Genomic DNA, 12,497 nt, shown 5'->3' on the forward strand with positions numbered 1-12,497 from the left:
TCCACAAGAGGAAAAGTGGAAAATTCATGAACATTTGGAATTGAAACAACACTCTTCTGAAAAAATGGATGGATCAAAGAAGAAATTAAAGGGCAAAAAATTTCTTTAGACAAACATAATAAAACTATAACGTAACAGAACTTACGGGATACAGCAAAAGCATTCTAAGAAAAGCTCATAGCACTAAATGTCTACGTTAGCAGCAAGAACAATCCCAATAAACTAACTCTCCACCTTAAGGAACTAGAAGAACAAACTTAGCACAAAGTTAGCAGAAAAAAGGAAATAATAAGATTAGGGCAGAAATAAATGAAATAGAGAAAAGAAAAACAATAGATAATATTAACCAAACTAAGAGTTGGTTCTTTTTAAAGACATACAAAATTGGCAAATCCTTAGCTAGACTAACCAAAGAAAAAGAAAAGGACCCAAATCAACATAATTATAAATGAAGAAAGAAACAACACAACTGATATCACAGAAATACAAAGGATCATAAGATGTTACTATGAACAATTATAAGCCAACAAATTGGATGACCTAGAAGAAATGGAAAAATACTTGGAAACATACAACTTATCAAGACTGAATCAGAGAGAAACAAAATCTGTATAGACCAATGATTAGTAAGGAAATTGAATCAGAATTTAAAATCTCCCAATGAAGAAAACTGTAGAACTAGATGGCTTCACTGATGAATTACACAAACATTTAAAAAATAATTAATACCAATCCTTCTCAAACTCTTCCAAAAAGTCAAAGGCAGGGGAACATTCCCAAATTCACTTTATAAGGCCAGCATCATCCTAATACAGAAACCAGGCAAGGACACCACAAGAAAAAAAAACTATAGGCCAATATCCCTAATGAATACAGATGGAAATATTCTCAATAAAATACTAGCAAACCTAATTCAGCAGCACATTAAAAAGATCATTCACTATTATCAAGTGGGATTTATCCCTGGAGTGCAAAATATTCCAATATATGCAAATCAGCCAATGTAATATATAACGTTAATTAAATGAAAGATAAATTAGGCATAGAAGGAACATATCTCAACATAATAAAGGCCACATGTGAGAAGCTCACAGCTAACATCACACTCAATGGTGAAAAGTTGAACGCTTTTCCTCTAAGATTAGGAGCAAGACAAGATGCCCACCCTCAGCACTCTTATGCATCATAGTACTGGAAGTCCGAGCTAAAGCAAACAGGGAAGAAAAAGAAATAACAGTTTTCAGATTTGTAAAGGAAGAAGCAAAACTGTCTCAATTTGCAGATGACATGATTTTTATACTTAGATAATCCCAAAGATTCAACCAAGAAAACTTTTAGACCTAATCAATAAATTCAGTGAAGTTACAGAATAAGATTAACATAAAAAACTGTTGCACTTCTATATACTAACAACAATTTTCCTGCAAGAGAAATAAAGAAATTTATCTAACTTTTAATAGCATCAAAACCAATAAGAAACTTAGGGCTAAATTAAACCAAGGATGTGAATGATCTGCTCTTACAACTATAAAACATTGATGAAAAAATTCAAAGAAAACAAAAGTAAATAAAAGTGTTTTGTGTTCACAGATTGGAAAAATTAATACTGTTAAAATGTAAATTCTACTGAAAATCAGCAATAGATTCAATGGAATCCCTATCAAGATTCCAATGGCATTTTTTATAGACATAGAAAAAAGCAGTCCTAAAATGCATATGGAAACACAAATTTAGCTAGATATCCTAAGAAGAACAAAGCAGGAGGTATCACACTTCCTGACTTAAAGCTATACTATAAAGCTAGAGTCATCAAAACAGTATACCACTGGCATTATTACAGACAAATAACCAGTGGAAGAGAGTTGAGGGCCCCAAAATAAACCAAAGCCTGTTCAATCAACTAATATTTGACAAGAGAGGCAGAATACTCAATGGAGAAAAGACAGTCTCTTGAATACATGGTGCTGGGATAGTTAAATACTCACATGTAAAAGAATCATACTGGACTCCTGCCTTATACCACTTATAAAAATTAACTTGAGATGGGTCAAAGACTTAAAAAGAAAATCTAAAATCATGAAATTCCTGGAAGAAAACACAGGAATAAAGTTCTTTGACATGGCTTTTGGCAATGACTTTTTTTGGATATGACACCTAAAGCACAAGCAATAAAACTAAAAATAAACGAGTGGGACTACATCAAATTAAAAAGCTTTTACATAGCAAAAGAAACCATCATCAAAATGAGAAGACAAACTAAGGAATGGGGAAAATTATTTACAAACCATATATCTGATAAGGTGTTAAAGATAAAAAAAACCAAATAACCCAACCAAAAAATGGACAAAGAACCTGAATAGATATTTTTTCAAAGAAGATGACCAACAGGTACATGAAAAGATGTTCAACATTACTAATCATTAGGGAAATGCAAATTAAAACCAGTGAGATAGCACCTCATATCTTGTAGAATAGCTATCATCAAAAAGATGAGAGATGATAAATTCTGGCATGGATATGTAGCAAAGGGAACCCTTGTGCACTGTTGGGGGGATTGTACACTGGTACAGCCACTAGGGGAAATAGTATGGTGGATCCTCCAAAAATTTAAATTAGAACTACCATATGATCCAGCAATTCACTTCTGGGAATATATCCAAAGGAAATGAAAAAACTAACTCAAAAATATATCTGCATTGCCATGTTCATAGCAGATTTATTTACAATAGTCAGGACATGGAAACTTTTAAATGCTAATCAGAGGATGAATAGATAAAGAAATTATGGTATATATATATATATATATATATATATAATGAAATATTATTTAGCAATTAAAAAGTGAGTAAATCGTACTATTTGTGAAAATATGGATTTTGAAAGCATTATGTTAAGTGACATCAGTCAGATGGAGGAAGACAAATACTGTATAACCTCACTTGCATATGAAGTCTAAAAAAAACAAACTCACTCATTGAAAAGACATCAGACTTGTGTTTACCAGAAGTAGAGATTCAGGAGAAGGGGAACTGGAGGAAGGTGGTCAAAAGGTACAAACTTCTAGTTATATGATAATTAGTATTAGGGATGTAATGTACAACACAAAGGCTACGTTAACTCTGATATGTGATACACAGGGAAGTTGTTAAGAGAGTAAATCCTCAAAGTTTTCATTGCATGAGAAATTATTTTTCTTCTTTCTATTCTTTTTAGAATAGAAATGGACAAAGAACTCTATATATATGAGACAGTGGGTGTTACTCAATCCTTCTGTTGCAATCATTTCACAATATATGTAAATTATACCTTCATGATGTATGCCTTAAACTTATAGAGCAATGTATATCAGTTATTTCTCAAAATGAGAAAAAAGGTAGTGAATAATTAATTATGGATGAGTTTGTTGATGTAGGACAGAGTGTCATGGTCAATTCTAGAAACTCACTTATTCAGTTATTCATTCTTAAAAGTATTTATTGAGTCATTACTATATGCCAGACATTGCTCTAAGTTTTAGGGACAGAGGGACATATGGCCAACAGACGATGCCCTGCTCTTCTCTTCTGAGCTAATAGCAGGGAGGCAGTGGAGGCAAACAATTCAAGAAGTAAGCACAAGAACACTTTGTTGTTGTTTTAAGGATAATAATCAATGATGTGCTGGTGTACCAACACTCTGGAAAAATAAAATAAAACATAAGAAGCCCTATTTGTAGTGTTTGTGGATCCCCATTATGGCTGATTTCAAGCTACCAATGCTTTACCAACCAGCTCATGGAATTCTCATATATTGAACTGTCTCTGGAGAGCCAGTACACATTGACTCTGGACACCACTGAGAGTGCCAAGAGGATATTAGGGATTTGGAGAACTAACAGCTGACTTGGGTTAGAGTGCAAAGGAAAGATCCTGAAGAAAAGGCAACATTGAGCTAAGACACAGATGAAGAGAAGTACCAGCAAGTTGAAGGTCAGATGGAAGAAAATTACAGAGAGAGATTGAAAATGCCCTAAAGTGGGAAAGCACTTGACACATCTGAGAGACAGAGGCAGAATCTAGATTTTTAATTTATTTTTCATTTGGGAAACAATCTTGAGCTACAAGTGTCTCTTCGCCAGGGTAAAAGCTGTATTTTAGGAAAGCTGAATTATGAGCTAAAAGGTGTTAACAGTTCGGGGTCCTTTGTAGTTCATTGATGATAGAAGTTCCAATTACTACTGAGTAATTTCAGAGGGGGGGACACACATATGTATATATAAAACCATCAGAAAAGTACATTTACAGAATGAAAACATAGTGGGAGAATTATTTTATCTTACCAACATTTGTGGTTTGAGGGTTTTCATTCCTGATACTCATGTCTGTATTTTTTCAATACAGCTGACCCTACAGATCAACAAGACTTTGAAGTTTTGTCACCATGTTAAGAGTACTTGTAACTTAAACACAGTACACTGAAATATATTATTGGGCCAATTTGTGCACTATTTGGAGAAAATAAATATCAGATTGTAGGAACAAAACATGAAGTAACTGGACTGAATTCATTTAACAGTTTTTGGAGTCTTTTCCTCTTGGGGGACAAGATGACAAAGATAGTTCTGTTCTGTTATTTTATCCTAAGCAGGGAGAAATGGGAGAAACCAAAGCAGTATTTTAAGCATGAATCAGTTGGAGTTCAAATCCAGGCTTAACAACTGAACAGCTCCTCCTGAGTGAAAATAAATCCTATTGTGAAGCCAATGACGATTAGGAGGATTAAGTGTCACATGTGGAGGATCTGAAAGTGGATTTGTTTTTTATTATTGAAGATACTTTTATGGGTTAATTGTATGAGGATCCAGCTCATTTGTGTTTTCTAAAGTGAGATAAACTAGAATGTCTCTGGGGCAGGAGAGACTTCTAATGCTTGTGAGGATGTGTATATTTTGCTCCAGTTTTATACATTTGCAACTAACCATCTTGGGAAAGGAATTATGACTCCCTAGGTAGTCTCAAAAGGAATCAGTTGTTACTGACATATTAGCTATATTTGTAGTAGTTACAGTGCTGTCTTTATCCAAGTGATTGTAATTTCTATACACAGTCAAATTGCTTTCACAGTAGTGCTCAACACTTGCAAAGAATTAAAAGAAGTTCAAAGCAATAGCTAAACAAATTGAATTATTTCCCCAAACCCAAGTTTATATAGAATGGGTTGTCAAAGCTAGAAATTCGTTTTTTCTCCTTGTTGAAGAAATACAAAAAATTCAGTTTTTTTACTGATAAGCTATCTTTCTCTATAAAAAATACTTAAGAAAAATATCTCAATTTTTGATCAAATTATAGAAAAAATATTAAATGACCAATGGAATTAATGTAAAGCTATGAATCTCAGACTATTTTACTTTGTTCTTTAAAGTTATGTATTGACTTATTTCTCTAGAGTTGTAATAAATTTATGAAAACAATCTTTATAATAAAATAAACTAAACATCTGATACCATTATTTACATACAAGGTAATATAAAAGATTTAGAAAACACATACTAAATGAAGGATCCTGCATAATTATGAATCAGAGAAGGAAAAGCAGAAAGGAGAATTCCTATTACCTTCTTTCTAGTTTTAAGCTGTTCTATTAGTGAATAATAGAATTAATTCCATGTGAATTTGGATTCACTTCTAAGTGTACCAAAAAGACCATATTATTAGAAGTTCAACAGAGGAAGCCAGATATTTTTTCTGAATCCACATAGAAAATAAAATTAGGGGAACTGTTCATATTACTCAGGCCAAAAAATACTCAGCCAGATCCTCACAACCATCATTATAATCATCATTGCAAGAAGAACCCTTACTAAAGCAATAACCAAATAGATATATTTAGCTTCAGAATTTGAGTGAAAAAAGATTTTTGCCTGTTTCACTTTAATGAATATTTAATGCATATTTAAAGTGCACTTTAATGCATAAAGTCATTTAATATGATTTTTTCTATAATTTGATCAAAAATTAAGATATTTTTCTTAGGTATTATTTATAGAGAAAGATAGCTTATCAGTTAAAAATGTTGAATTTTTTGTATTTCTTCAACAAGGAGAAAAAACAAATGTATATCTGTATGTAAATTCAGTTTCATTTGAAAGGGAAATTGTTAGCTTAACTTCATTTAAAATTCAGGTAATTTTCAAAATATTTTGGGCCAAAATAAATCTTTAGACAGCAATATTTCAACATCATCCAAAAAAAGCAGTCATACAAGTCTATAGCAAATTGAATTATTCCATTGTTTTCTAAAGTGGGCATGTATAAAATTCTGCACAATTTTATAAGTTTTGCTAAAAGGGAATTGGGAAAATGCTGTTAAATCAGCTTACCATGAGATCTTAGCTCTTTTAATATCCAGATATAAGTTGTCAGTCTATGCATTAAATATGCAGAAGTATATGTTAAAATACATAAACAAGATGGGAGGGTTTCCCAGGCAGAGCGAAGGTCATGAGCCAAGATGAGCAGGTGGGAACGCACAAGGTATCTTTTGAGAAATTGTAGGGAAATTCTGGAGTTGCAAGAGATAAATCTGGAAATGGAAGGGCCAGACTGTGGATGGTTTGAATGACAAAGTAGTTGAAACTCTAAAACATCAGTCATCACCACTGAAGATTTCCAAGTAGGGGAGTGATAGCGACGTGGTAGTATGGCAAGATTAATCTGGCCATAAATGGATAGGTTGGTTTGAAGCAGGGAAAATACAGGAGGCAGGCCATCCAGTAGAAGGCACTAGCAAAATTTCAAGAGTGGGATTAAATACGAATGGGGAAGAATGAATGCAAAAATGAAAAATGAGAGCAAGATCTATTGCAAAAGAATGAGAGATATGAATACAAAGATTTTTTAAGGAGCTCCCTAGGAGATTGATGGTAACTTTAGTGGCCACGGTGAATCTTTTGCAATTTCTCTGTGTTTAGGTCATGCTTTATAACTGCCCCCATGCCTTGGTATAGGATTTCTACCTATCATTCTTGACCACATGGTTAATTTCAATTCATTCTTTAAGAATCCCAGCTTACTTGTCATCTCTTCTTTATTAAATCAGTTATACATGTTCTTTTGGTGTCCTAAGGATACACTTTCTACATTTAAAAAAATGTACTTTAAAGATTTATTGATGTGAATGTCTCCTCCCTTATATTACAGGCTCTTTGAGGTTAGGGACCAAATTTATCCATTTTCCACAACTAGCACAGTAGCACAGGAGGAACTAAAGCATTGATTGATGAAGCAGCACGACTAGCAATGTTAGAATGCTGGGAAGCCTAAAGAAAAACCACAATGGGTGCATCAATGAAATAGAAGAATTGAAGAAAGGCTGTTTTATCAACATGTTGGAAAGCCAATGGAAATAATTATAAAGTGATCAAAAGGGAATTGATTAGGCAGAATTCCACAGTGCAAGGAAGGATATGGTATGCAGAACAGATATGGAGAATTCACACCTCAGTTAGTCCAATCCTTTCTACAGTTTTCAAGATGTCTCAGTCTTTCATTTCCTCACCTTAGCTTCTTGTGTTTCCACTGCCAAGAACGCCATCCCATCAACACCTACTTATGCATGCTTAATGCGGGTATCCCTCTGAACCTTACCTGGACATTTATTTCTCTGAATTCTCAGTGATTTTTTTTCTTAATACACAGTCTGAAGACCACCTTTATAAAATCTCCTGGAGGTGACACTTATGAGAAACTTATCTTTATGGATATATTCCATCTAACAAATAACAAAAGCTATTTCTAAAAACAGAATTAGAAATATCACTTTAAAACTCCAAATGAAGTAACTGATTTAAGCAAATAGTCACCTATGGCTACAAAAGCCATTAGGGGAGAAACATTGGAGGGGTAGTTAGTAACGGATACATCAAGCTGATTGTACTTAAACCCACTTCCCACACTTAAATTATAAAAAGACAGACGAATAAACATCACATACCTCCTTATGTTTGGACACACTACGCCCTCTAATATATTTTTTCCAAGGAAAAAATATTTTGTATATGTGAAAGAAATAACTTGCATATGTCCTGATCTCTGTCTGTAACAAGTAGTATACAGGGAAAACAGAAGACAGAGAAAATGTGAAAAGACAACAGCAGGTTGCTTTCAGCAAAATCCTGAATGTGTGAAACATCTAGTTTTTCAACAAATAAATTGCAAGGAGTGAAATTTAAAGAGAGAATAGTTTCAATATACAACAAAAGAAACTTGAAGATGAGTCAACCAGAAATGTGGATATTTTTAGATCCTGATTTCAACAAACCCAAATTTATATATTAATAATGAAAAGAATTAATGGAACAAGACTACTAGCTGATATTATGATATTGCTGTTAATTTTTAGGTATGATAATAGCTATGATGTTTAAGAATCATTATACATCTTGAAATACTTTCAGATGAAACGATATGATGTCTTGCTTCAAAATAATGCACAGTGGTAGGGGGTGATGAGTGGTGGTGGCGTAAATGAAACAAGATTGTTATTGTTGATGACAGCCACATAGTTCATTTTTATGTTTGAAAATGTCCATTTTATATCATTCTAAAATGGAAGTTTGGGGGCCCCATCTCAGAACTATTGAATTAGAATACCTGAAAAGGAGTCTGAGAATCTGCATTATTAATAAATTCCAAAGTGACTAAGATTTGGAAATCACAGTCCTAAAACATTTCATCCCATTGTTCTTTCTTTTGTCATAGAAATAAAGTAATTTCTATACATATGATGAATCTTTAAAGATAGGAACAATGTTTTGCATCACTCAAGGCCATATATTTTATATGCACTCAAATATGAGTGATGTTAGTCAAAATTATTGTTATTCACTCTGAATAAATATTTTAGGTCCAGATTAAACAAGACTCAATGACATATTACAAAATATCAGGTCCATTTGGCATCAGGAGCATGTACCCTCTCACAGCTATTAGCAATAATCTTCTGGCCTAGTTGCATGGAATTTCCTTCTTGGTGGTATTTAACACTCCTTATTCTTAAATAGCAAGTATCTCCATACCTCATGCAGCAAAGATAGAATCTATCAGGATGAGAACAATAGCCTTCTCTTTCACTGAGAGATGGAAATATTAGCAGCCATGTATAGAATATCTACATGGATATGTTTAAGAAAAAAATGAATGTTGTCATTACCCCTCAGTTTTGTCTTTCTGAGTTTTTGTTTGTTTTCTTGCAATGGTTCATTTATTAAGTAACTTCTTTGACTCTCCTAAGAGGGTAATCTGTGGAAGACATTACGTTTCATGGATAATGATTTTCTGAAAGACCTAATACTTCCTATGCCTTGGAAGTCTTGAACAACTCTGGAATAGGTTGTGTCCTAGTACTAGTCCAGTGTTCTAGTTCTGCCACTAACTAGCTAAGGGGTTTTGAATAAGACACTATTTTTCATGGGTCCTGATTTACCCATACATATAATTCTAAAATAAATGCCAGTCTCCTCTTAGATCATTTCCAAGTCTACCCACAGTTTTATGTCACTTCTAGAAAAAAATATTTCACCTATTAAACAGAAAACACAGCCTTTCAAAAAAAAATGTTATAAAATGGTTTCACCTCAGTATCTTAGATGACAATATATAAGGCCAAATGCATATATTATGTTCTGAAGGTATAAATCCAGGAATATCAAGGACTTTTTCCACTTTGACTTACCTGCTTATGAGCATGATCGTAAGAGTTAATATGATTGTCAAACTCCTGGTGTTTGTGATACTGCTTGTCACATAATTCACAATAAAAGTTTGCGTTTACATCTTCCAGGGCCTTTGCTGTGGACTTCTCCTTTTCTGGAAAATCCTTTAAAACAAAGGCAAAAATGTTGGTTATATTCTTTAATAGCATAACCAGATCTCATTTTAATCAAGCTGGTATTTAATTTTACTATGACTGAAAGAATATGGGTAGACTTATCACTGTTTGGAAATTCATGGCACTATGGAAGTAACTTTCAGCTCAGCATTATTCTTAACTTATCAATAAACATACTGAACTCTCCCAAAGAAGCCTTCAGCTGCAGCCTGGTCATTACTCACCCTTCTTACCCCCCATTTCCAGGTTGTGGTTGTGCTGACTCACCTAACTGGAATGCTCACCACCACTTCCTCTGCCTATCCAATGACTCATCTCAAACACCATCCCCCACTATGGCCTCGGAGCACCATTACTACAAGGCCTCTCTACTTCAGTATTTTATTGGAACATTGATTACGTTACTTTATGCCATTCACTTACTGCTTCATATATTTTAGCCTCATTGAGATGGTCAGTGTTAGGATTTGCCATTGGCTCTGTACATATTGCCTTTCCCGTCTCATTAAGTGGGTGAACTCCTCCTACTCTCTCCCAGCACACAGCTCTTTGTCCTCTTACCTTACCAGACACATCTATGATCATTCCTACTTTGTCTCCTTCAGAGACATTTATTCCTCTTATATTACCTCTTACATGCTTGTGTTACACACAGTTCCATCTTCAGTCAACTGATCTATTTACTCCATTCACTTGCCCTGGGTGACCTCGTTCATACTAGAGCTAGGACTTTATTTATCCATAATCTCAAACTCTAGCCTAAACTCCTTCCACAAATATCAGTTCCTGCTAGACACTGCCAATTGATTTATTATATATTTTGCAAAAGTATTAATATTACAATTTTGGTTATGCTCTATCTCAAACAGAGTTTTGACCACATCATTCCTTTTGCTTAAAATCCTCTCTGGTCTCTCATTGCCTGTAGAATAATATCAACAAATGCTTATTGAGCACAAACAATGTACCAGGTATTAAGCTAAGTATATGAATTATCTTCATTTATTCTTCACAACAACTGTATAAAAATATGTTCTATTTTAATATACATTCTACAGATGCATCAACCAGTGCTTAGAGGGATCATACACTCATGGTTACTGAGTTTGTAAGGAGTAAGGGGATTTGAATAGAAATAACCTATGCCTAGCTCCCTTGTTAATATTAACAGCTGTGCTTTACCATCTCCCTTTAAGGTTAATTACTTTAATGTACCATACAAGCTCCTTCCTACCATGTAAGTGCCATCTTGTGCCAGTCCATGTTCCATATTACCCTCTTTAATTCTATCACCAGATCTGTCACATGATATTAAATGACTTGTTTTCATGCACAATTCTTCCATAAATCCTTTGAGGACAGGAATTGTTTTATTCATTTTAGTGTCTACAATGCCAAACATGTTGTCTAGCCCAGCACAGTTGCCTATTTAATATGCATTACATGAATTAATGGATAATGGTGGCTCACATATCCATGCCTCTTACCACTGTGCAAGTTTTCTCTATCATCCTAATGCCTAAATAAAAGAATGACTGGTACACAGAGGATACCAAATAAATATGCATAAAGAAGGATGAACAAAATGAAGGAAGGATTTTAGTTTCATTTTATATAATGACTAAACCTCTAAAGAAAGAAATCAGGCTATAAACCTAATTCATACGGGCATCACTGACCAGATGAGAAAGCAAGCACAGGGAATCTAGGCAGATTATCACAGGGCTGGGTGATCTCATGGCACAATTAATTTAGACGTGGGAACATAATGATTCAAACCCAAATACAAAAGGCTAACACACATGGCAAAAAGGCAGGAAAACATGAGTACCATTAACAAACCGCAAAACTAGACCAAATTTCTCAATTTTCCTATCTCTGAGAGTTCAGGCAGGAATTTGGTTACATTCTAAGCTAATGGGGGATTTAAAAAAAGAAAAAAAACTACTGGATAGGATATATCCAATAATAAGAATATGGACTGCAACCTAAGGACATAAACCAGTTGCCCAAAGACCTGGGATAATGGCCTGTTATTGTGATACTTGAGAATTGAGGCAGAGGTATAACACCGAGGTAGAGTTAAATCTTTTGATTTAGTAGGCTGAGAATCAGGGGGAAATCATTATTTGTCATCCAGTCCTTCTCACTAGGATTTCTTTTTTAAATATTGTTTCTTAGTATTATTTCAAGGACTGGATTGGATCTAGGGACTACTTTGGTTTATCCATAGTTTTTCTTTCTTTATTACAATATTGGAATAACATCTTAGAAAACTAACCATGTGCCTTGAATACTGAGTAACTCTGCCTCGATGCTCAGAAGTGCCTCAAACTCACTAACTGGAGCTGGAGTTGCGGTGGCTGCTGAGAACTATTCAGAGTGGCTAAAGAAGCATTCTCATATGATTCTAGCTTATGTAGGGCTTTTATGATAACAGCTCAATGTCTGGGAGTGAGGCTCCTCCAGGTACTCTTGGTATCTCCATTTAAACATCTTTTCTCTCTAAAACATGCTTTATAATGACATAACATGACTTTCAATGAAAAATTTCTGTAATTATAAGAGACTTTTACCAGCAACTTATTCATATGCCACTTCCTTTGAGTAATCTGACAAAGTCATCCTAT

At 34.1% G+C, this 12,497-nt stretch overlaps 1 protein-coding gene across 1 annotated transcript in view; it reads right to left on the reverse strand.

The window, feature by feature from the left end:
- The window catches only part of ZNF804B (zinc finger protein 804B), a 541,824-nt gene that overhangs the window by 83,310 nt on the left and 446,017 nt on the right, over nt 1-12,497 (reverse strand). Inside the window, exon 2 of the mRNA XM_036990648.2 lies at nt 9,712-9,855. Coding sequence (XP_036846543.2) covers nt 9,712-9,855 — 144 coding nt within the window. The remainder of the gene's footprint in view (nt 1-9,711; nt 9,856-12,497) is intronic.

Source organism: Manis javanica, chromosome 6 (genome assembly GCF_040802235.1).
Source record: "Manis javanica isolate MJ-LG chromosome 6, MJ_LKY, whole genome shotgun sequence".
NCBI classification, from domain to species: Eukaryota; Metazoa; Chordata; class Mammalia; order Pholidota; family Manidae; genus Manis; species Manis javanica.